Raw genomic sequence first — 24171 nt, forward strand, 5'->3', positions numbered from 1 at the left:
GTTTGCTTTTATGTCAAGATGACATAATTTTACATTAAAGATTCTGCTGTATTTTTTGTTCTGTTGACTTCCGCTTCAGGTTTTTTTTTTTTCCTCAGGAGACTCCAAGTAGCAGAAGAGATAAGTTCCAGCCAAGTCACAGGAGGATTCAAAGCAACTGTTTGATGTCTTGTGTTGATCTCAAACATAGTCACTAATGTTGATAAATATAAAAAGCCAAAGCCCACTGTTGTGGGACACACCTATAACCCTACATTCTTGGAGGCTATAGCAGGAGGATTACAAGTTCAAGCCCATCCTGGGCAATTTAGCAGGACCCTCTCAAAATATTTTTTTAAAAAGAACTGGGGGGCTGGGCAGCTCAGTGGTTTTGCCACCTGCTGCTCAAGCGCAAGGACCCGAGTTCGATCCCCGGTACCAAAAAAAAAGAAGTGGGGATATAACTCTGTGTGAAGGCCCTGGGTTCAACCCCCAATACAAAAAATAAAAAAGCCAGAAAGATATATGTCAAGTACATAAATAAGAATATAAATTTCATGAAGACAGGGAAGAATATTACTCTTAAAGTCCTATGGCTTATATTAGGATACAAGAATTTGCAGAAGTGACCATAGAGAACATTGGCCCCAAAAATAAAACAAATCATTACTATGCATCAAATCCAGACAGGACATGATGATAAAGATGAGCTCATTAATATTAGGGTGAGAGGTGGTTTTTTTTTGTACTGGGGACGAACTCGGGACCTTGCGTTTGTGCGGCAGGCGCCGGAACCACTGAGCTAAATCCCCGGTGAGCTCATTAATATTAAGAAAATAATCTGAATAATCCAATATAGCTGCCAATGCAAGAATTCTCTCCATAAAGCCCCCAGGTGATCACTAGTAACATGGGACTTTTAGAATAGAGGCTTTCATTGATAGTAGGCTGTCCTCTATTGGCTATAAAACTTGCTTTTCTTGAATTGCCAACCCTTAGAAAACTAAGGGTTGTGTGTGTGTGTGAATTTTTAAAGCACAGTTAACTCATGGCTTTAGTTTTTATAGTAAAGGTTTATACATGTTTACCACCCAATTTGGAAATTAATTTCTTTCTTTGAACTAAGAATAAATTATTAAAATAAATTCTTCCATACTAGACAAATAGCTCCTAAAAAAGAAGACTAGAAATCTGGTACATTTTAAAAATCCTGATATATGCTGAGTGCCCTGGTTATTTAAGGTTTTCAAATATTTGTGGAGAATGAGTGAATGAACTAAAATAAAGGTCCATGTTTCAAATCACATATAAACTGATCTCTGACCTAAATATTAGTTCAGAAGGGACAAAGAATACTCAAATACTCAAAATATTTCTCTAAAACTTTATTTCAAAGTTATTCACCTCACTGATGATAAGGTGTATAGTTAATATTCTGTGCCAGTATTACCAGGCTTGCCCATTGCCGGCAATGGACTTTGAGAAAACCATTTCTTGGCATCCAAACGTTAAATTACTTTTTTCAAAATATACTGAACTCCCAACACTTGCAAAAGTATTACATGCACCATTTTCCCACCATTCTTCCTACATTAATCTACATCAGTGGATGTTAAAATGAAGTCATTTTAACAAATGACTGTACAAATCAAAATACTACAGTTAATATTAGACAAGTATCTTACAAACACTACATTACATATAAACTTGCAATCTGAAACATTACATTTCATACTTGTGAATGATTATCTGAGATAACTGAAACTTCACAGAATTTAATTCAAATAAAGTTTTAAAAAATTTAGTTCTGTACATTAGTTCCAACTATCTCTATTTTACAATCTATAAGGCTCGTGTCGTAGTTCAGCACCAAAAACATCTATAAAACTTCCCAACCAATCTTCTTACTCATTCCATGTGACAGAGTTTTATTTTTTGTTTTTTAAGGTTGAAAGTCTAAGAAAAGCTTTATAAATCCTACTTCCAGACCTTGAAGTAGAATACTCTTTTTGGCTAGTCAGATTATGTAAAAACTTGGGTAGTTCTTTGTTTCATTGGACACACACATACAAACAAAAAACAAAACACAATAAACAAAAGAACTCTTACACCATGAATTTGTCAGTCTAAAAATTATTTAACACTGAAGCAAAAGTAACCTAATAATGCCCTACCCCATCCTTGCTTTTTAAATTTTTTAAAAGGAAACCAAAAAATGTTTTCAGTATCTTTTAAAATAAGGTGCAAAGAAAGACTGCAACAACAAGCTTCTTCATACATACCTCTAATAACATCAAGGTTGTGAGCATGGGAATCCACCGTGAACTGATAAGGAGCAATCAATTCCTAGAGCTATATCCACAGTTCCCAAACGAATCATGTTTTCTATGCAGAAGCCTGCTCAATGCTAGCATCTCTCTGTTTGGAGGTCATTACAGTAACTTGTCACTGCCAGCCTGGACATTAAGCAATATTCCACAGTCCAGAACCATTGTTACTGTCCTATTTTTGCTCTTTCGGATGTATAGTATTAGAAAAACCGTATGTTTGTCTTACCATTTTCAAACAAGGTTTGTTCATATCACATTTTAAGACCCCATTTCCTAACCTAGAAAAGTTTTTCAAAAACCACATGTACTTTCATTAATCTCATTTGTTCAAAGTATAAAATTCTTTTATCTTTAAAAAAGAAATTTAAATTGGAGACTAGTACCTCTGCTGTCTTCTGACAGAAGCACATGATTTGCATCATGTTTAAAAACTAGACTTCATGCATATAAATGGCCATAGAGGTATAAAGTTTAGCACTGGCTAGACCACAAAAGGAAGCATGTTAGCAAATTGAGCAAAGACTTTTCCAAGAAAAGAAATAATTTCACAGGTTCTTTGTCAGTCACATAAAATTTAAGCAACATGTAATCGTTTAAAATTGTCCTCAGACATCCCATTCCTCCAAAACTTCCAATAACCCCAACCCTACCCCACTGTGAAGTCTTGCACCTCACAAAGTATTTTAATGTTCCCCATTACTAATGACAGCTGCTTCAGGTTCTGTTCCTGTTGTGGGAAGTCTTGGCACTTTCTTAGCAGGGCTTGGGATATGCTAAAATGAAAAGAAAATAGTTGTTGGCTCTTCTGACACCCTCTTCCCACCCCCGGAATCATGGCACTGGTAACAGCAGCTACAGAGAAACTAATAAAGGATGACTCTGGAGAGGTCTGTGCTAAATACATATTCTATATAGCTTTCCATGGAGGAAACTAAATATACACTCTTCACCTTACAATATAGTCACCCATACGGCAAGAGAGAAGAAAACATTTCTTATTACATCTTACATTTGTTAACTCAAACAATGGTAGCTTGACTTGCTACTTAACTGGCATAAAAGCAAGGCTATGCACTTATCAAAGCTGTGTTAAGCAGAAAAATAAATAACTTCAAGGTTATAAAGTTCTTGGTTTGAAACAGGCTTCACCACTTACTATGGGCAGGTAAGTTTAACTTTTTGGAGCCTCATTGCCAAGACAATGATAGCATCACTAATAATCCTTAAGGAGGCTGTTGTAAAAATTAAATAAAATCTAAGTGCCTAGCAAATAATAGGAATTTGAATCATGGCTATTATTGTTACTTTTTGACAATGTTCTGAGCAATAGATACAGCTCAGCATCATATCCCTAACTCCATCTCTCTCTAAAGACACATACTACAAATGAGCCTTTTCTTTAGATCAGTCTTCCTTTAAGTTCTAGTATTGTTAATAAAATCTACCCTTTAGTATGTACTTTATACAAGAGGAAATAGCACAGCTGGAATATAATACCAGAGCCCATCCTCTGAAATACTGTTTTACTGACATTCCTTTAAATTGCTCAGTCTCAGTCATGGAATTCCCTACACCCTGAGATAGGAGGATGGAAACTTCTAAGCTTGTCACGGAACAGGACTAGCAAAATGAGCTTTATTTACCTCAGTTGCTGTGTTTGAATGAACAAGTCCTACTCCCTCATCCAAAGTGTCATCATTTGGAGAGGGGCGTCGAGCATAAGTTCTTCTGTGCTTTTCATCCACTCTAACTAGGTACCATGTCCCTTCAAAGAGTGAATCTACTGAACTCTGGGGAATATAGTTGGCTAAAGGGAAGGCAGAGGATATTAAAAATCAGTTATGATATACAACTCATCTCGTAATAAAACTAAAGAATTTTCATGTATCTGTACAATTTTCATTGACATCAGAATAGTACTAATTAAAGCCTTGATAGTCTTAAGTTTCATGTTCAATGTTACGATAGCCTTCCAATGGGTTTTATTTAAGCACAATTTAATATTTTACCCAAGTGATGAGTGTCCTCTCTGAGCTTCATGCTTTCAGCAAAGACATCAGGTGCTACACAAGTTCTTGAGTCAAGCCGTGATTTAAGATCACATAAACCTGCTGTTATTTTATCAAGACCAGACCCTAAAATGCAAATAATTTCAACATTAAAGACTAAAAACAGTATGTGCCAAAGAAGCCTAAGTAAAATGTTGCCAAATGAAAATAATCTCATTTCTTTTAGACCAACTAGCTACTGTTTAGTTAAAAAATAAGACGGTGTGTATTCAACACGGCTTCCTATGCCCTGACTAGATATTTACACAGTATCAGCTAGTAGATAAGGTAGGAAAAAAATGAAAATAAATAACTTTTCTGAAGTCAGTCCATGATATACTTTTTTTTTTTTTGTACCAGGGATCGAACTCAGGAGCTTGTGCTTGTGAGGCAGGCGCCAGAACCACTGAGCCCCTGGGCCTCCATGATATACTTTTAAATAATGCCAAGTTTTTGTTCCTCCTGCTCAGGGAAGTCACAAAAGTTTCTTTAAATATAGCCAAGATCATAAGCCTGTAAAAATTAGTGTACCCTTTACCTAGGTAAGGCAGAGACTAACAACCTAGTTATGCTGAAATTTCCAAGACAGATTCAGGTGCTCATCTGAGAAGCCTGATGACACAGTGGGTTCTCCATACAGTACATTCTTGTTGACTCAGGACTGACCTGGTGTGGCATCTTGCGTGACTCTAAGAGAATACAGGGTGGCAGCCAAACCAGAACCATAAGAGAATACTCCAATCCTCTTTCCTGCCAATTGCTGAGGTGAGTACCTGTGTAAGGTAAAAAAATGTTTTAACTGATCCATACCTATAATGTGTGGGAAGCCATATAAGAAGGAATAAAAATTGTACAATAGGTCAAAGTATGCACTATTCCTATTCTTAAGGATCTAGCTTAAGTGTTTTAATATACAGTAGGAAATGTAACTTAAAGTTTTAGTATTACAGTGAGCAGACTAAAAGGATGTTTTCATTTTTGGGGAAATGGTGAGGCTTAGAGAAGTTATACCACAAGACAAGTTACTTTGTGTCAACCAAGGATTTGTATTCAACTGCACATCAAAAATAATAAAAGCATGAAAACAGAGGCCAGGAATCTATGAAATGCAACACTTCTGGAGGAACTGTAACCTATATGTCCTTTATGTTAACGGACAATAGTACAACAGAAGATAAAATAAATCAACATGCCTGACATTGGATTTGGTCTTAGAAATCTAACACCACCAGAAAAGGGAAGTTAAATAGCTGAAATTTATACTTACTGTGCTAAAACAGAAGCAAGGGAACCATATACTGAAGATGTATACATATTTCCATTTTGATTTGATACAAGCAAAGAAGCCTTTGTTTTCTGATTAAAGAGTTCAGAACTGGCCTTCATAAATGCCTTTTCTACATCTCTGTCAAAGTAAGTATCTTCTAATTTAACATCCCTGAAAGATTCATTTAAAAAGGTAAAATTTTACAGTGTTCAAAGATTCTAATTTTTATTATATAAAATGATAGTGGGCCTAAATAATAGTCAAATATTTAAATTTACATGATTATCTCTCTATTTTTAAAAACTCAAGTAGCAACATGCTAATTGCTATAAAAGAGGTAAAGTTTTATATATATATAATATGGTTCTTTTTCTCAAGGTTTTTAACTAAGTAAATATAACTTGATACTAATGAGTTCATTGACTACTAAAACTTTGTTATCACCAAACATAATGTAATACTATTTCAAAGTTCAGTCATGTTTATTTAGTTAGAAAAATTATCTTAGAGCACTTAAGCCTTAAAAGTTAAGTTGAATTTTATTAGATGGAGAAGGGACACAGGTAGGGAGAAATACAATGAGTTTAATATGAATAACATGCTAGAGAACTTAAAAATTGAGAAAAAGATGGAGTATGCCATTCTTCAGTGGTGGCAGTGTGCACAATGGATGTGGGCACAGGGACTTGAGAGAGGCAGGGAGAAGAGTTCAGTGACTGGTATAGTAAATATGGGCACTTCAGCAGTTATTTTAGTGACAATGAAAACAGCTAACAGGGAAGAAATCAGAAAATCTTAGGTAGAAATATATGACTAAATAATTTGTGTAAGTAAGCTACCACCTTTCTGGGACACTGCTGAGATTGAGATTAGACTAGAGGATTTCTAACATCCTTTCGACTAAAATTTTCACATCTGTACAAATTTTAAAAAATGTTCTTAGGTCCAAGTACAGTAAGTGGCACAGGCCTATAATCTCAGCACTGAGAAGCTGAGACAGGAGGATTACTTCAAGTTTAAGGACAGCCTGGGCTACATAATGAGTTAAAAAAAAAACCAACCCAACAAAACAAAAAAAAATAACAAAAACAAAAAAACAAAATGTTCTTAATATGTAAGAAAAAAAGCATAATAGTTCCTCTTACCCAAAGGCTTCCAGTCCACTATAGATAGTATTTTTATCTCTGTTCTGGTCATTAAGGAAATCATTCAGCATCATCCGAGCTAGAGATTTCTGAACCAGTTTACAATATGGTGAGTGAAAGATCATGAAGCCAAAATCATTCAAGGTAAAATCTTTATCATTTCCCTCTGAAAGAGAAGTCCAAAGAATCTGTGACATTCACATAATCCAAGAAATTTCATAGCTTGACTTTAGAACAAGGTCAGGATGTTTTTCTATCCTTAGGTAATAACCAAAATGCCCTGTATATTGAGATCTCTTTATAGTATAAAAGGTGTATTAAAAAAAGACATTGAGACATGGAATAATATACAGTACCACATCACTGATTTCCAAATTTAAGTCATAAATTACAAGAAGGTTATCAATTTAATAGGTCAGGGTCAGCTTTAAAAAAATAAATAAAATAGAAACATAGCAAACTAGACATGCATACAATGCTTTTTTTTTGGTACGAGGAGGACATGTATACAATGTACAGTGTAAAGTCTTACTGTGGGTCCTGATAGAAAAGTAAGAATATCATTGTCCTGTTAAATACACACTCATGCATACAATTACGGAGATGGAAATGAAATTTAATCCTGTCTCACCACCTCTAAAGTACAAAGTTGTACTATAGAGAAAGCATACTTTCTACAATACTATGTATTATAATAGTAATAATTCAAGTACCACCCCCTTTCAGTGCTTTAAGAACTTTTTCAAGGCTTGCCAGGGACGTAGTAGCTCAGTAGCACAGTGCCTGCCTGGCAAGCGAGAGGCCCTGAGTTTAATTCCTAGTCCCAAAAAACAAAAAACTTTTTCAAGGTTAAAGACAGAAATTAATGATGACACTTAAAATACAAATTCATGGGTTAAGGGCCAGATTATTAAGCAAAGGGATCTCTTAAATAATTCGTTATCCTTACAGTTTTCTCTGAAACATAGTTGAAAACTAAAACTTTTTAAAAATAACTCTCAAAAGATGAACAAAATTTGTCTCATTTTCCTTTTTAATCAAGGGTTAATCAATCTAAGTATTTTTGCAGACATATATTGGATTTCCAAAACTTACCACTTTAGCTAAATTACACATTCCTAAAAACTATGAGAAAATGCTATTGGGTAGATGAGGAAGAAATAGTAAAATACTGCTGAAGGGTCTTCATAAAGTAGTTTCTCACTAAAGACACCCAGTACATTATACCACCATCAACAGATACTAAATCATAGGAAAAAGTGTAAAAGGGTAAACCTCACCTTTCTGCCACTGGGCACGGATCTTTTTACGGTAGACAGAATAGCAGCGATCTAATGCACTGAGGTAGCACTGTATAGAGAGTTTTCCATCTACTATAGGATATTCAGAGAGCATATCAGGCTTGTAAAAGTCATAGGCATGCTGCATATGTGTTCCACGAAGCCCTATTAGAGCCAAAAAGAAAGGTGTCTATTTCTGCTTCTTGATGTCTACATATTAGTGAGTATACTGCATTATCTAAGGATCTTCCTCAAAAAATTAATTCTTACCACTATAGATAACACAAGATAAAGCCAATATAATTAAAAGGAAACACAAAAGTAACCATGGACAGTCCTAAGATTCCCTTCATACAAGTTTCATAAAAGCACCAGGAAGATCACAGTGCTATCTTGAATACAAATGAAATTTGCCAGTGATCATGGGCAAGTTACTCCTTTTATATCGTTGCCTAACCCTTACTTTAACCTATTTCAATCCTCTGTAAAGAGAGAATGATACCACCTACCTCATAAAAGTGCCAAGAAGATGAAATAAGTTAGCAAGTACATTTAATAAGCACTCAGCACATGGTAGCCTCTTTCTACTTTCAAATTTTCCAGGACCGACCATGTCAATTAAATGAATAAGAAGTAAATAACTGCTTTCCCACTCACCTCGGTCAAAAATTAAAGGAGCATTTGGTCCAATTAGCAGAGCCACAGCTCCAGCTCCACCAGTAGGTCTGGCATTTCCTGTGGCATATATAGCAATATCTCCTGCAACTACCAGAGCATACCGTCCTGAAAAACATGGTTTTTTTGTCATTTCACAAGTTGGTTAGCACTATATATATCATACATTTACATTCAGGTCTTATATTTTTCTCAGAATAAGCTTTCTCCATCTTTAATAAAGAAGAAAAACATTTTAATTTAATTTTGAATAAATCATTTGTCCTACAGAAAGATAACCAATTCACAATTTAGATAAGCTGAAAGGCACAGCTATCTCTCTGAATATATTTAATCAACTATAACTAGTAAAAGTGTGCACACAGTATTAATTAAAAGGTCACTTGGTCTATTCATCCAAGGAGTACTTTCATAGTTTTTGGTTTTTTAGAATAGGCATGTAACATACCATCCCAAGAGCTAGACTCAATCCAGTTAACAGCATTGAAGACAGCAGCCGTGCCTCCATAGCATGCGTTAGTCGTATCTATTCCTTCTATGTCTGTATTCCCAGACTCCTCAAACAGCTGCATCAAATTACTCTTCACAGACTTTGATTTGTCGATGATTGTCTCTGTTCCAACCTCGAGCCGCCCAATGCAGTCATAGGAAAGACTATGTCTTTCCATCAGATTCTGAACCACAGTCAGGCAAAGAGAGTTGATGTCCTCTCGATCTGTGCAGAAGCCCATCTTTGCCTGGCCCAAGCCAATGGTATACTTGCCAGCATCAACACCATCATATTTTTCCAACTGCGTTTGATCAACATATTGAGAAGGAAAATAGATCTCAAGGGCAACAATTCCCACATCTTTTGGCCAACAAGCTTCTGCATTCAAAGGAAGTGACCCAGGCATGGTGAAAGAGCTTTAGAAAGAAACAAACATTGTTTTAGGTTATAAATTGCTGAATTTCAAGATCAACACTGAGAAATAGATGTTACGAGTTCAACAATGACCTAAAGGGTTAGTTTAGTTTTTCAAGCTTAAACATTTTATTTAGGGAATTCAAATATAAATATGTGAAAAAGTAATAATTACTGTACAAGTAGAATGCTATTCTGTAAAGTTATAGCCTTTTAGAAAGGCTTCTACTTTATTCAAAATTGGGCATCTTTACCCTTGAAACATGAGTGTTACAGGTAAGCAACATTCAAGTAAGATTCTCCTATATGATAAAGAACTATGACATAAAACGTAATGGTAATTTAAAAATATGGCAAACAAATCATAATTCAATTGTCTGACATATTCCTGACCACCTAAAATAGTTTAAATAGACCAATCATAGATATAGTATTGATTATACATAGCTATTCACTCTGTAGAACTTTAAAAATTATTAGATCAAACACTATTGCTTATTGATTGATAACAATCTCAGCAAGAAGAAAAGCAGCAATATGGAAGTCTACCAAGCCAATCTGTACAAGGCCCCTGCTATTATTTTATCCCCACCAAAGAAGCTAAATTCACATTGTGCAAAGACACATTCCAGGACCCATCAAAGTTAAATGCCAATATTCTATTTCTATGCTAATGTACAGGTAATCAATGAGCACAAAATTGCTAGATCACTTACCTTCTAAATCTGTAGGCTGAGGTGGAAAGAAACTAATAATTTGAAAACTGATGATGTATATTGCACCTGTGAGGCAACTAATTCTTAGCTTCTAAAAACCATGCATTTTTTTAAAAAAGGGACTAAAAATCTGGACTGTTGCCACACTGAAGATTTTCAGTATTATCTAGATTTAATTATCAAAAGTAACTTATCAAAATTGCTAACCCTCAAGACCACTCCTACGTGCCCAGGCACAATAACTAACCAAAGCCTTAAGTGTCTTTTAAAAAGGTTGTATTAGTCAAGAAATCAGAAATTGCTCTAGAAGGATATTTAATATCAACAGAAGAGATTAATCCAGAGAAATGGTTACAAATTTGTTGGCTGAGCTAGAGGAACAAAAGGGGAATGGTAGCTCTTCAGATTTCACAAGCCCACACTTAATATTGAAACTGCTGAAGCTACCAGTACTAGGCACCTCTGCTACTAAGAAGGAACCCCAAGACCCACACTCCCACTGCTGCTGCTGCCACTGACAAGAACAAGGTAGCTGTCTTCTTTCAACCTTCTAATTTCACTTGAGATCTTCTATTGGCCTTCTAACCCAAACTCAGCTGGAATAGGTGTCAGGGAAATGTAATTAGGCTTTGAAGAGTGGTACAGTCCATCAGTTTTAGAAAAAGACCCATTGACATATCTAAAATTCTGCAGCTCCATTTTCTTTTTATGTAGGACATAACTGGATGATGCTATTTAGGTGGTAGAATTTTAGCTCTTCATTGATCTAGATATCTTGGTTTATGACTCACCTAGGGTAAAAACTGATCCACTAACCTTCTTCAGTATTTGGTGCCTAAAAATGAAAAGTCAATTCCTAAATCACTTGTTCTCTGGCATTCTGGAAATTCTGGCACAATCTTAAGATATAGTGAAATTATGAACTTTTGCCATAGTGAGTTAATAAAATGTTGAGAAAAAACCTAAAGCAGAAAGTCTGTGTCCTTAAATCACAAAACCTACCTTTTACAGCCCATAGGTGATCAAATTATGAGCATATTAAAACCTAAAAAAAGGGCTGGGGATTTAGCTCAATGGTTCCGCTGCCTGCCTCGCAGGCAGAAGGACCTGAGTTCGATCCCTGGTACAAAAAAAAAAAAAAAAACCCTAAAAAATAAGCGCCTATAAATATAATCACAAATCTAAGCTAAAGATCTTAAGGAACACCAGTTATCCTTCCAAACATGAGAATTATATTCATTTTTTTGATTCATCTAAAGAATGCCAACATACCACATATTGAAACATTTGGAGTAAGTTTAGTGGGAGACATCTGTGTCCTCTCAAATATTCACTGTCTCGTGGATTTATTTATTTGTAAGATTTATTTGTAAGATTACAAATACATAATAATAAACAGGCAACAACATACAGTCACATTAAATTATGGAGAATTATCTAACTCGGCCTGCTGGCAGGGAATGGAGTGTGAAGAAAAGCTGCCTGGCTATAAATGCCTGACTTCAGTCTTAAGAATAGGTAGGAGAGGGGCTGGGGATTTAGCTCAGTGGTTCTGCGGCCTGCCTTGCAAGGACAAGGACCAGAGTTTGATTCCCGGTACCAAAAAACAAAACAAAACAAAAACAAAACAAAAGAATAGGTAGGAAAAAACAGTAAAGCACTGCAGAAACACATGGTGGGGAAAAGTTTTCACTTTTATTTATGGACAACATAAAGACACACTACAAGAAACTAAAAAGTGTTTACCAATCTATTTAGAATAAAACCAGAGCCCCAGTGAGTAGATGAGACAAATTCTGGGTCACAAGAATTAGACAAGCGTCAGGTCATGAAGGTTCTGATATGCTGATATTGGAAGCTTCAACTTTACCATGAAAAGATTTTTAAAAAATAATAGGATTGATGAATGTAACTGTATTTTATACCAAAAATGTACCAATAAACTTAATGCGAAAATAAATAAATAACAGGATCAAGGGCCGGGGATTTAGCTCAGTGGTTCCGCTGCCTGCCTCGCAAGTGCAAGGTCCTGAGTTTGATCCCTGGCACCAAAAAAAATAATAATAATAATGATAATAGTAGGATCATATTGTTTTCCCAACCCTAGAATCCAGTTAGTGGATGGCAAACATTTTTTTAAAAATGAATAAAAAAAATAGGAAATATCAGATGCATGGTATAGTAAATGTAAGAATATCCCCTCCCCCATGGAACATGTTTCAATTACTCACAAATATACTTCATTGCAATATAAAGTGTAATTCTTCGGGGGGGATCATAGTCAAAAAGTCTGAGTCACTCTTATAGTCACAGATACTGTGCAGAGAATGGATTTGAGTTAGGGAGCTGATATAGCAGTCCAGATAAAATATAAGTCATGATCTAGAGCAATTGCTACATGAGGGGTTAAGAAGGAACAACTTCAAAAATATAAAAATAAAAAAACTGGCAGGAATTGTGACTGACAAGATATTAGAAAAAAGAATGTTCAAAGTCAACTGTTTTGACCTGACAGGGTCACTATCATATATTCTAAGTGAATAGGAAGAACCTTTCCACCTTGTTCTGTCACTCCCCTCTTTCACGCAAGCTCTATTTCCTTCTGTTCTTTCCCCTGGTAAAGTAATGTTCAACCAAACCAGCATTCAGAACTGCCAATGAGGAAGTGAAGAGAACAAACTCAAACTACCTGCCTTTGCTTCTTTCATTTCACCAACACCTACACATTTGCGCCAGTTAAGCCTTGCCATCATCTACTTTCACCCTACATAGGGTTTTATGCAAGATTCTTAACTTTGGTTTATGCAATCTACAGTAGAAAAGTCAGTAATTGAGATAAATGCTGACTATCATCCAATTTTTCTCTATATTCAAATTACCTATATAATCCTCCCTTTATTCGCCAATTAATCTATCCATTATCCTAAAACAGTGAGTGGTTTCTTCAACAACTTCTGCTTATTCAAATCCATCACAGACCCAGATCAGGCAGATCACATCTCACCCATGAAATCTTTCTAATCTAATTAACCTGGTGTTCTTACTCCCTCCTAAATTCATTACACCACTCCCCAGACAACTGCTAATTATCTCTGGCATTTCATGCCTATCCTTCTATACTATCACATTTCATCAATTAAGAGTCACATTTTGACAGTCAACAGCCTGAAAGAAAGTCCCAGAAACAATACCAAAATATTCTTTTCACCTCTAGGAAACAAATGGCCTGGGAAAGGGGGTGAATACCTAAGCAGGAGACAAAAGTAAGAAGTCAAAGGACAGCACTAAAACCTTTTTGTTCATTTATGAAATCATCAAAAGAATGTGGTATTACAAATACTCTTAGTGGCATTAGATGTTATATGAAAATCTATAGATTTTGATAACTTTTGGGGGGGGTTTTTTTGGTACCGAGGATCCAACTCGTGTCCTTGCGCTTTTGAGGCAGGCAGCAGAACCACTGAGCTAAATCCCTGGCTGGATTTTGATAACTCTGAATCAAAGAATAATTCAGAAATGGCAGACTATAGCAAATTCCACCAATTCCTCAGTGTGTTATCATTTGTATTTTCATTTTCATTAAATGTGCAAAGTGAAACGTGACAAAAACCTACGGTCTAAATCTAAAAAGTACAAATAAGTATTCAAAAAAGCATTATATCTTAATTGGCACTTAAGTATTCTAAATTTATTAATAGTTTCTACTATTTTACTTTCAAATACAATGGACCCTCAAGTTATGACCAGCCTGACATACAAAAAACTTTGGTTAATTGGGTTAATGGAAGATTCATGCCTCTTGTTATCTATAGTGTGTACCCATGTAAACATCCAGATCTCAGCTGTATTGACTTAGTTACAATCAGCCTTTGGGAATCAATTGAGTTTGTAAGGGTCCACTGTATCTATCGGTGTAATAAATATTCAGCCCACAGACTAAATGTGTCTTCCCAAAGTTCACACGTTGTAGACCTAACCCTCAACGTGAAGGTTTTGGAGGTAAGGCCTTTAGGAGGTGACTGGGTTTAGATGAGGTCATGAAATGAGTCCCTCATTACAGAATTAGTCCTCTTATAAAGAGACATCAGGAGTTTGCTCAAATCCTCTTGTGTCACTACTCTTTCTCTCTGCCACGTGAGGACAGTGAGAAGGCAGCCATCTGTCATTCAGGAAAGAAGCCCACAACAGAAATTGACCATGCACCTTGACTTGTTTCATTTCAAAACAAAAAATGTAAGTTAGCTAAAATAATTCACAGACATCAAATTGAATCATTGCTATGATTTTGATGTGGAAAAAAATTTTTTACATTCCTAACTTGGTCAGTATTACTTATTCTTTGAGGATAGTCAATGTGTTTTCATTATGGTTTTGGTAAACAGCTCTCCAATTTAAAATACAGTTTTTGGTTGAAATTGAGGGACAGTGTGATTAAGTGAAGAGGAAAAGTAATACAGGAAAGTTAATTACATCCATGCCACTTACAAGAACATAAAATTGATAAAATTTCTGGTCTAAAATACTGCTTTTAAATATCCTATTAAAGCGGGCATGGTGGTGCACGCCTGTAATCCCAGCACTGGAGAGGCTGAGGCAGGAGGATCATCATGAATTCAAGGCCAGCCTGGGTTACATAGTGAGGTCAAGACCAGCCTGAATTACATAGTGAGACCCTGTCTCAAAAAACTTAAACAAACAAACAAAACAAGACAAAACAAAATAGCCTATTAAGCATTTACTCTATGTTGTCCTCTCAAAGGCTCTAAAGTAGGCCAGAGATAAAACGGGGGAGCGCGGGGGGGGGGGGGGGGATGGGTGGGCAGGAGAACCCCTAGCTAAAGGTTTGAGATGTTAACATTGTATCTCAACTTTGTCCTATCAGAGAATGGAAATTATGGTTAATTCACTATTCTTAAAAAATAAAACAAATGAACACAATAAATTTTTCTAAATGGAATACAATTTTGAGAATGACACTTTTTATTAAAGACATTTTTTTACCAGTAAAATACTTTATTATTTTTCAGTGTTATATTTGCAATGAAAAATCTAAGCAGCATAATAGAGTATTATTTAAAATAAAATACACAAATTTTATTTTCCAATTTCCAATTTCTATCCTTTTAAAAGGATTGAAAAGGTACATGTTTCCCACACAACTCTGTAAACCTAAATCTTCCAACAGTAAAGTAACGAGAGAAGACAGAAGTCTTTTCTCCTTAAAGGGACTGCTCACCCCCTCTGGTGGACAAAAGGAGCTTCACAATCTATTTTTAGAGTCAACGAACCATGGTAAGAAAACTTACTGCAATTTGTACTGTAAGGGCTTCCTGCCAAGGGCAGGAAAAGGACCACTAAACCCGAGAATAAATATGTAAGTGAAACATAAAGGGGGGCGGGCAGCTGAGGTCATTGGTGCAAGGGTGGTCCCCATCCACCTCCTCTCTGGTAAGCAAGGGAGGGACTTCAAGCATCCGCCCCTGGGCTACTATGCTACCCTCCCAACAGCTCTCTGCCTCTACTCTGTTCCTTGTCCTAGGCCAAGCTGTCTCTTAAAATTGCATGCCTGATGATTGAGATGCTATTTCAAACTCTTCCGAGTTTCTTTTATTGCTTGGCCTCAGTCACTTCACACTAGGAAAGGAGCTTCTGGAGAACAGGAACTGTGCCTTGTTCATGTTTGTGTCCCTGGAACCCAGCTCACTGGCCAGCATATGATAGATGCTGAATGTTGAATAAATGAAATCCTATTAGCTTTCTAATCTATTAACAACCATAGGAAATTATAACACTGAAATACAAGAAAAAGAAGAACCATAAGAGAGATAGTCAATGGTAATGTGAAAATAGCTGCAAATATCATTGGTTCAAACACATTTACAATCACTATCAGCCTCCCGAATGCTGGGATCACAGGTGTGTGCTATCATGTCTGGCGCTGTTTCTGATTGAGTAGTTTATGTGGTTTCATCTTATTAACTATATTTTTTATGACTGAACACAAATTTTTTAAATTGGTTTCTAGATTTTAAACATTAGTCTAATAAACATAGAATCAGACAGTCTCCTAAAGCATTATAGCATTATTTTTTAAAAGTATAAATAACCCTAAAAAGGGTTTTAAGAATATATAGCACAGGGCTGGGGACTTAGCTCAGTGGTGCCGCCACCTACCTTGCAAGCGCAAGGTCCTGAGTTCAATTCCTGTACCAAAAAAAAAAAAAAAATATATATATATATATATATATATATATGCACACACAAATAGTTATTTGCTCCAAGATAAGTTAAATGCCCATTTTTCATTAACGAAGAACTCTTTGTGAGCAGCATGACATGATGCCATACCTGTAGGAAGGACAGGGAAATGCAGTCTCCAGGTCCGTCACTGCTTCCTCCTTCCGGCACTAGGAATTTCAAATAAGAACTTCTTTTAAATCACTACACCAACTCAAGTAATATGACTTAAAGTCAAAGTTAAAATAAGTAGTTCCTTATCCAATTACATTACGTAGAAAATAATTTGACATGTGTTTTGGGGGAAAAATGGTTCTTAAGGCTTATAAAACCTTCCCCTTATTGTCCCTTATAATGGTAGGTTCAATCCTGATAATAAAGATCATATCATCAATTCAGGCTTTAAATCAACTGTGGTACTAAGAGAGTTCTACTTTTCTTTACTTAATTTGGGCTATCAAAAATTAAGGAGAGGGCTGGGGATTTAGCTCAGTGGCATCGCGCCTGCCTTGCAAGCACAAGGTTCTAAGTTCGATCCCAGTAGCAAAACAAACAAACAAAAAAAAATTAAGGAGAAAGGAATATAAATAAGTTGCACTGACCAGTAAGTTTTTGCAGTTAAGAAATCTATACATTCAAGAGGTCATTCTGCACATGGGAGCTTGTGACTTCAGCAGCAATTTGTGTATCTTCAATCCTCAATTTCCTTATCTATAAAATAAAGCTAATGTACCCTCCCCAGCTCACTGTGAGGGACCATGGAGAAGAGGAAATATTTGAAAAATACTTTGTTTGTGAAAAAGTACCAGTGCTTTACAATTATCCTGTTTTTTTTTTTCTTTATACCGGGGATTGAACTCAGGATCTTGTGCTTGCAAGGCAGGAGTCAGCACCACTGAGCTAAATGCCCGGCCCAATTATCCTGTTTTTTTTTTTAAAGAAAATAAAAGTTTCTAATGAGGCCTAATCATTTTCATTTATTTAATCTCACACTATTTTAATACTGCCACCTTCACCCTCCCCATCCTTTGAGAAAATGATTTTCTCCCTTGTGATATTTGGTAAAATTTTACATCTAAATTATCTTAAATAATTTAAGAGCTCTTCACAGCTTTAGTTCCTTTACTCCATAAAGTTTACCACCCTCCACAGACAAAAAACGAAATAAATCTTGAATTTTATAGCTAAAGACAGATTACTACATTCCCCAAAAATGTCTCTTTAGTTACAGTACTGTGTAAATACACACATTCTGAGTAAATGACTATCTCTAATTCTTTGTCTCAATTATGCTTTTGTCTTCTATTAATTAAGGGGATCAAAGTCACCAGTGCTCAGTAATGAGAGAAAAACCCAATCCCCTCTCCATGTTGAGACAACTTGAACCCATGTATGTGAATGCATTTGAGACAATGTGCACTAAGAAAATTTCCCCTTCTGTTTTCCCTACTTAGTCTTCACTCAAAGAAGTGGTCAGATAAATTAATCTAGCACACATTTCGGTACATGATAAACTTTAAAGCAGTTACCTACTGATCTTGTTCTCTATTACTAGAGAGATTCAGAAAATTGAGAAAGAATTGGAAATCTTTCTTCTTTAGGATGATGCAAACAAAAGTACTTAAGGAACTCTTGCCTTCACTTGTACACTCTGGCGTAGTCCTCAAAGTAAAGGAACACGACCCCCCCCCCTCTAATTATTGACCTATCCGACATTCTATTCATATTTCAAGTCCTATTCTAAGTGACCTCTTCTTGGAAGGCTTCTGATAAATCACACACAATGTGAGCTTTCTAATCAGGAACCCAACCCCTAAATAAGGTATATGATTCACTCAAGTCTTCATAACTCGTCTTCCCCTATTCTCTAACTGAAAACTACTTTATGGGGAGTCTTCTTATCCATATCAGATTCCTAGACTCCTGTTGGGAGATACATTGTCTTTTGATTCTTTTGAAATCTCCCTTTGAGATCTTGGAGTAAAAGGCATTCAATTTCCATTTTTTGAGTGGCCAAATTTAAAGGGCAAATTGTCTAAACAGATTCAAATACTCATAAAAATCCTTACTAGTAAGTTCTTTTTGCTACCATTTTGAGATGAGATATACAACCAAAAAATGTTCAGAAGTTTAAGAAAATTTGCTCTCTACCACTACTGTTCAATGCAAAGGATAAATTTCACTTGTTCCCAGGTCCTAATGTGAAAAAAATGCAGAGTCCAAACAAAATCAGAAGAATATTTGTTACAAACACACCCACACTCAACCACAAAACCACCAAAGAGAAGACTGTGAGCTTTGAAAGATCAGTTTCCGTTCTACTACTCTAATTCAGTTAAGTGAACATCAACATGGGCCAAGCATTAGGAAGAACAGATTTAAGAATCTAGTGCCGGCATGTTCCTATTAGATTAGGCAAAATGTTTCTCAGCCTTTTAAATCTGTACTACCTTCTTGAGAAAGGTCAAAGTAACACACCTTTCCAGGATATTTGGTTTTGTAGTAACTCAACATTAAATTTTAAGACTATATTCCTTTCTACCTGAAACTTATTATTGCTTCTCTACCTTTTTGCTAAGATCAAATGTAAGAGAAACTAATTATAGATTCTAATATACAGCCCATCAAGCTCCTCCAATCACATCTCACATCCAGTTCCACCAGATTGTGGAAGATCGGACAAGGTTTTAAATTATTCTAGAAGACACAGGAAACCCATGTTACATCTCGCATTTTGCCTTTCTTCTGAGAAAAATCTATCTAAAATCTAAGTCAAAAATTGACACTCAATCCCATAATTAAAAGACATAAAAGCAATCAGGAGGAATGTTTAGGAAAAGAAAAATTAAAAGTAAGGCACAGATGATATGGTCTTCTATGGCTTCACACATACTATGCCTTTTTTTTTTTCATACTATGCTGTTTGACAATCCCTCTTCCCAGCATTGTGGGGGCTGACATTACTACACTACAACTGAACTGAACTAAAACACCAGACTTACCAACTTAGGTGAAAAATACCTACATAGGTTAGACACAAAAGACAACCTTTCCCCCTTTTCCAAAGATGCTATCCCTGCCCTGCATCTCCACACAAAAACAACTGACATTTAAATTTTTTTTTTTTTTTGATACCGGAGATCGAACTCAGGTCCTTGTGCTTGCGCAGCAGGCGGCAAAACCTGACATTTAAATTTTTGATTAAAGAAAATAAACTGCTTAGATGTCTCAAGCTGCAAAGAACCACTTGCACAGATACATGTCAAGGCCTTTCAATCTGCTTCTCATCGAACAGAATCTGTGCAATAAAAATCTAAACTTGGGTGGGAGATTTAGCTCAGTGGTACCCCACCTGCCTTGCAAGCCCAAGGTCCTGAGTTCGATCCCCAGTACCCAAAAAAAAAAAAAAAAAAATGTAAACCTAGATCTAAATCTCTAATAAAAATCTAGGAGTACTTCCATTGATCTGGATTTTGTTGTTTACCTTGCTAGTATTTTTCATGATTCATCCCTAAAACACAGTATATGTTAGCAGCAACCAGAATACATCATCCTACTAAGCAGCAGGTTGGTCAGGCTGGGGGAGAGGGCATTGCTATAGCACCAATGGGCGAGAAAGAAGCCAAAGAGGTCCTAAGGCCAAGACAGTAAGGCAACTATGTCAGAGGAACAACTTCACAATACCTGTTCCCCAAATCCCTCCTTCAAGTAGGTTAGAGGAATTCTTTTTCTATCTGGTCAAAGCAAAACCCTGCATTCTCTTCGTGATTAACACCTAAAACGCAAACTGTTTTCACAACTCCATAGCTTTCAAAGGGAATGTCCTTGATACAACCTAAAATCCGTTTGCGTGCAGATTCTGTGGGTGCCTGCTCTCTACATCACTCTATCACCTAAGGCTGCTCCTGAAGCTATTAACAGGACAGAGATGTGAGATTTCAGAATAGCGAGGAAATCTGTTTTTGATGAAGGTGGACATTATATTAGAGAGAGAGAGAGAGAGAGAGAGAGAGAGAGAGAGAGAGAGAGAGAGAGACAGACAGACAGACAGACAGACAGACAGACAGACAGAGAGACAGAGACAGAGCGCGCAGGAATCTTGTTAGATTCCAAGCAGGCACACACTGAAAGTATCCAGGGCACCGGTACCTCTTAGGGTCTAAATAAAAGTTGTGATTTCTTGCACTTGAGCTGGGGAAGAAAAATAATGCTGCCCTCTCCCCTTTCTTCCATCAGTTCTGTGACAGCAGGAAGACACACCCCCTGCCAACCTGCAAGCCTCCAACCTGACCGTCCCCCATCAAAAGGGCATCTCTACCCTAATCCAATGCTCCGGGGATTCCCAGGCAGCCCAGCTTCCCTCTTCCCTTCGTAACATCCCCCAATCCCCTGCTCACGGCTGTCACAGACACCATTCTGGCCCCTCCAATCCGAAATCATTAGAACTCCTGGCCTCAACGCCCTTTCTCCTTCTCCCCTCGGCGAATCGCTGGCCAACAGCAGAGTCCCCGACTCCTACCCAGACTCGCCTCCGTCGACACCAAAACCCCGCATCCTCCAGGGCCAGGCAAGATCCGTGCCTCAGGCCTGACCCGGAGCCCGAACCCGAGCTCCTTCGGGCCTAGTCAAGGACACCGCCTCCTCTCGGCCCACATCCGCTGGCGCCTCAGCAGCCCAGCTCTCCTCCCCCAAGGGGGACACTCACCCAGACGTTACCGGGAAGTGACCAGGGAAAAAGAGCAAGCCTCAAAAGGACAGGACGCGGCGCCTTCCCTCCCAGGCCAGCTTTATAGCCGCCGGCCGACCCGACTCCGGCGCCGCCGGGAGCCGGTGGAAGGCGGGACAGTGGCTCCAGCAGCCAATCGAAGCCGGCAGTGTAGCCCACCAACGCCCGCCCCCTAGTCCGATTTCTACCAATCGTAAGGAAACTAGAGTCGGTGACTCGCTAGGGTTTTCCCTCGTGGCTGGAAGGGCGTGGTGAAGGGCGGGAACAAAGTCTGGAGGCCGAGGAAGTGGGGTGAGACAGTGACGTAAGGTGGCCCGAGAGCCCACTTACCAATGACAGAACGGCGAGAGAAGGCGAGAGCCAACGGGAGCGGAGTGAGAGGTTCTTCGGCCAATTGGAACTCAGTGAGAGGAGATGGGGGCCAATGGGAACTCCGCGTCCCACCACTGGAGAGATCGTCAAGTGTGGGAGGTGAGATGGTCCTTGCTTGGGAGTCTGTCAAGTTGCCTAGCAACCAGAGCTAGGCTTCACCTGTAAGATTTGTGAAATATTTGATTTGAATTCAATCTTTACGTTTTCTAATTTCCAGAGCAGCAAAATGCGTCACGATTACAAATTGGTGCAAAATACCTCACCTAGAATTTGTAAATATTCTAAATTTCTGATTTGTAAATATCTAATATTGCCACCTCTAGTTAAAACTACCTTGACTTTAAAAAAAAAAAACCCTGCAACTTGGAGGAATCTTCATAACTAAACCAAAAACAACAAGTTTTAGGGGTTTGGGATCAGTGAGAAGGATGCAAGTTTTACCTGAAAAAGGAAGTTGACCCGAAGTTCAAATATTTTTGCCAGGCCTGGGCCATCCTCGCTGTGTCTTCTAAATTTAACATGTAGTAGGTGCTAAACAAAAAATTGTTCAGTGCCGGGGATTTAGCCCAGTGGTTCCACCGCCTGCCTTGCAAGCTCAAGGACCCGAGTTCCATCCCCGGTAACCCCCCCCCCCCCCCGCCAAAAAAAAAGAGTAGGAAAAGTTGTTCAAAGAGAGAAGAGGCCCTATAATTCTTTTCACAGCGAATCAGTAGGATAAGGACTGCCTTAGTCACCCATGAAACAGAGGAGCAATTCAAGCTGGAGGAAATCACTAGAAATACTATTGGGGGAAATCCAATGGAAAACAAGTATGGCCTCACAATAGACTCTGTCTGGGGCTGGGGATTTACCTCTGTGGTTCTGGCACCTGCCTTGCAAGCACAAGGTCCCGAGTTTGATCCCGGTGCCAAAAAACAAACAAACAAACAAAAAACAATAGACTCTGTCTTTGCCTGGACTCCTCCTAGTCAGTCAGATAGGGAAACTGTAATACTTAGCCTTAGTGGGGGACCTGTGAGCGAGGTTCCAAATTGTTTGCATTTCTTCCCTTCTCATTTTCATTACCAATGAGAAGTGTTGTTAATAAGGGGTAATTGATAATTCTGTGAATACACAACTGCTGATAATTTACAATTGCTGTTATGTGAAGTTTATTATGCACTATAGATGCTTACCTACTAAAAGACATTCTTAGCAGCAAAGTGACAAAATGCATTAGAAATAGAATCACTGTGAAGCAGTGGCATAAGTTACTTAGGACTATTCAGTAATGTTTATCACTCCACAACATTGCCTATGACATTCATTCTATTCTAGAGTCAATGTCATTCCATAGCTATATGAAGTTACTACTAGAAAATAAATAGAGAGAGACATTGCCTGGTTCTGATAGTACTTTGGGGTTCCATAGCGGATTAAAATTCTTGTCATATTAAAAGAGAAAGAGAAAGGCTGTGAGGATAAATGCAAGAAAAACGATAAAGTTTTGTCCTTAGGGATAACAATTCCAACTCGAGCAGTGTACAATACAAAATGATTAGAGAGATAGCCATGAGGATGATCATCGTGTGTAACCAGAAATTCCCACAAAAGACTGTCTTTTTTGATTAAATTAATCTTCAATCAAGCAAAGTGAGCATGGCTGTTAATTACTGGGAAGCTGAGTAATGGACAACAAAATGGGTTAATAATTGAAGAACCAAGATAGATTATGTAAAGGTGCAAATTTCCAATGATAATGTCATGATATTGTATACTTAAAATGTACCAATAAAATAAAAATTTTTAAAAATGGGTTAATAATTAGATATAGAGCATCTTAATTGAATTAAAAACAGACTCAAATCCATGAAATATTATAGTAGATTATATATCAGCCTTCACAAATACCTGCTATGGCCATGCTACAGAGGGCAAAGTCTATATATATGTATATATATATTCATAATGCAAGTAATTGCAAATTAAGCCCTGACTTTGACCCAAGCACAAGGAAGCCAGTGTCATACTTAAATGTGCACCTAAGCATGTTAAAATATCACGTTTCATTATGTTGTTTAAAAAGTTAATGCTAAATATTATAGGCCCAACACTATAGATATCATAAACCAATGGTAGAGTATAATTTGCTGTACTATACTACTTTAAAGGGGAAAATTTTTCTTAAGAAGCAGGAAGATATTATAATTATAACATTTAGTATTATAAATCCATCTATTGAGCAAATATTTACCTTTTCCCTGTTCTGTGGCAGGAATTGCATTAGACCTATGTTGTCCAGTAAGGCAGGCACTTGTTACACACAGCTATTGAGGATTTAAAAGGTACCTATTCCAAAGTGACATGTATTGTAAATGTAAAATTCACACCAGATTTAAAAGACCTAGTACACACACACACACACACACACAATGTAAATAGCTCATTGATAATATAAATTTACGTATTACAATGATAATATTTTATTTATGTTGGATTAAAGAAAATATATT

At 37.2% G+C, this 24171-nt stretch overlaps 1 protein-coding gene across 6 annotated transcripts; it reads right to left on the reverse strand.

Annotated features, from left to right (window-relative positions):
- Nucleotides 1–1349: 1349 nt before the first annotated feature.
- On the reverse strand, nucleotides 1350–21469 carry Hmgcs1 (3-hydroxy-3-methylglutaryl-CoA synthase 1). 6 transcript variants are annotated; one of them, XM_013073523.3, is made up of 12 exons: nucleotides 21287–21418; nucleotides 16693–16751; nucleotides 16519–16548; nucleotides 9173–9630; nucleotides 8707–8832; nucleotides 8050–8214; nucleotides 6770–6935; nucleotides 5625–5795; nucleotides 5024–5130; nucleotides 4319–4444; nucleotides 3953–4116; nucleotides 1350–3082 (listed from the first exon to the last, which is right to left on the reverse strand). In XM_013073523.3, exons 4-12 carry the CDS (start codon nucleotides 9618–9620, stop codon nucleotides 2993–2995), a joined length of 1563 nt encoding a protein of 520 aa, XP_012928977.1. In that variant the 5' UTR covers nucleotides 9621–9630; nucleotides 16519–16548; nucleotides 16693–16751; nucleotides 21287–21418; the 3' UTR covers nucleotides 1350–2992. The 6 variants fall into 6 exon arrangements, with proteins under 6 accessions (XP_012928977.1, XP_087045480.1, XP_004848618.1 ...); XM_087189354.1 differs by lacking the exon at nucleotides 21287–21418 and adding an exon at nucleotides 21101–21227; XM_004848561.3 differs by lacking the exon at nucleotides 16519–16548 and having other exon boundaries at nucleotides 21287–21439.
- Between the last annotated feature and the right edge of the window lie 2702 nt (nucleotides 21470–24171).

Source organism: Heterocephalus glaber, unplaced genomic scaffold (genome assembly GCF_053883595.1).
Source record: "Heterocephalus glaber isolate CG9 unplaced genomic scaffold, H.glaber_assembly_v1.0 deba00001538, whole genome shotgun sequence".
Lineage (NCBI taxonomy): Eukaryota > Metazoa > Chordata > Mammalia > Rodentia > Bathyergidae > Heterocephalus > Heterocephalus glaber.

Coding starts and splice junctions, on each gene's coding strand:
- Hmgcs1 (XM_087189353.1), bottom strand. CDS start 17,216: ATGTATAGATTTCTTAACTGCAAAAACTTACTG. Junction 6,936..8,049: donor CCGTGCCCAGTGGCAGAAAG/GTGAGGTTTACC, acceptor CTTCTCTTTCAG/AGGGAAATGATAAAGATTTT. Junction 3,083..3,952: donor ATTCAAACACAGCAACTGAG/GTAAATAAAGCT, acceptor TTTTCATTTTAG/CATATCCCAAGCCCTGCTAA.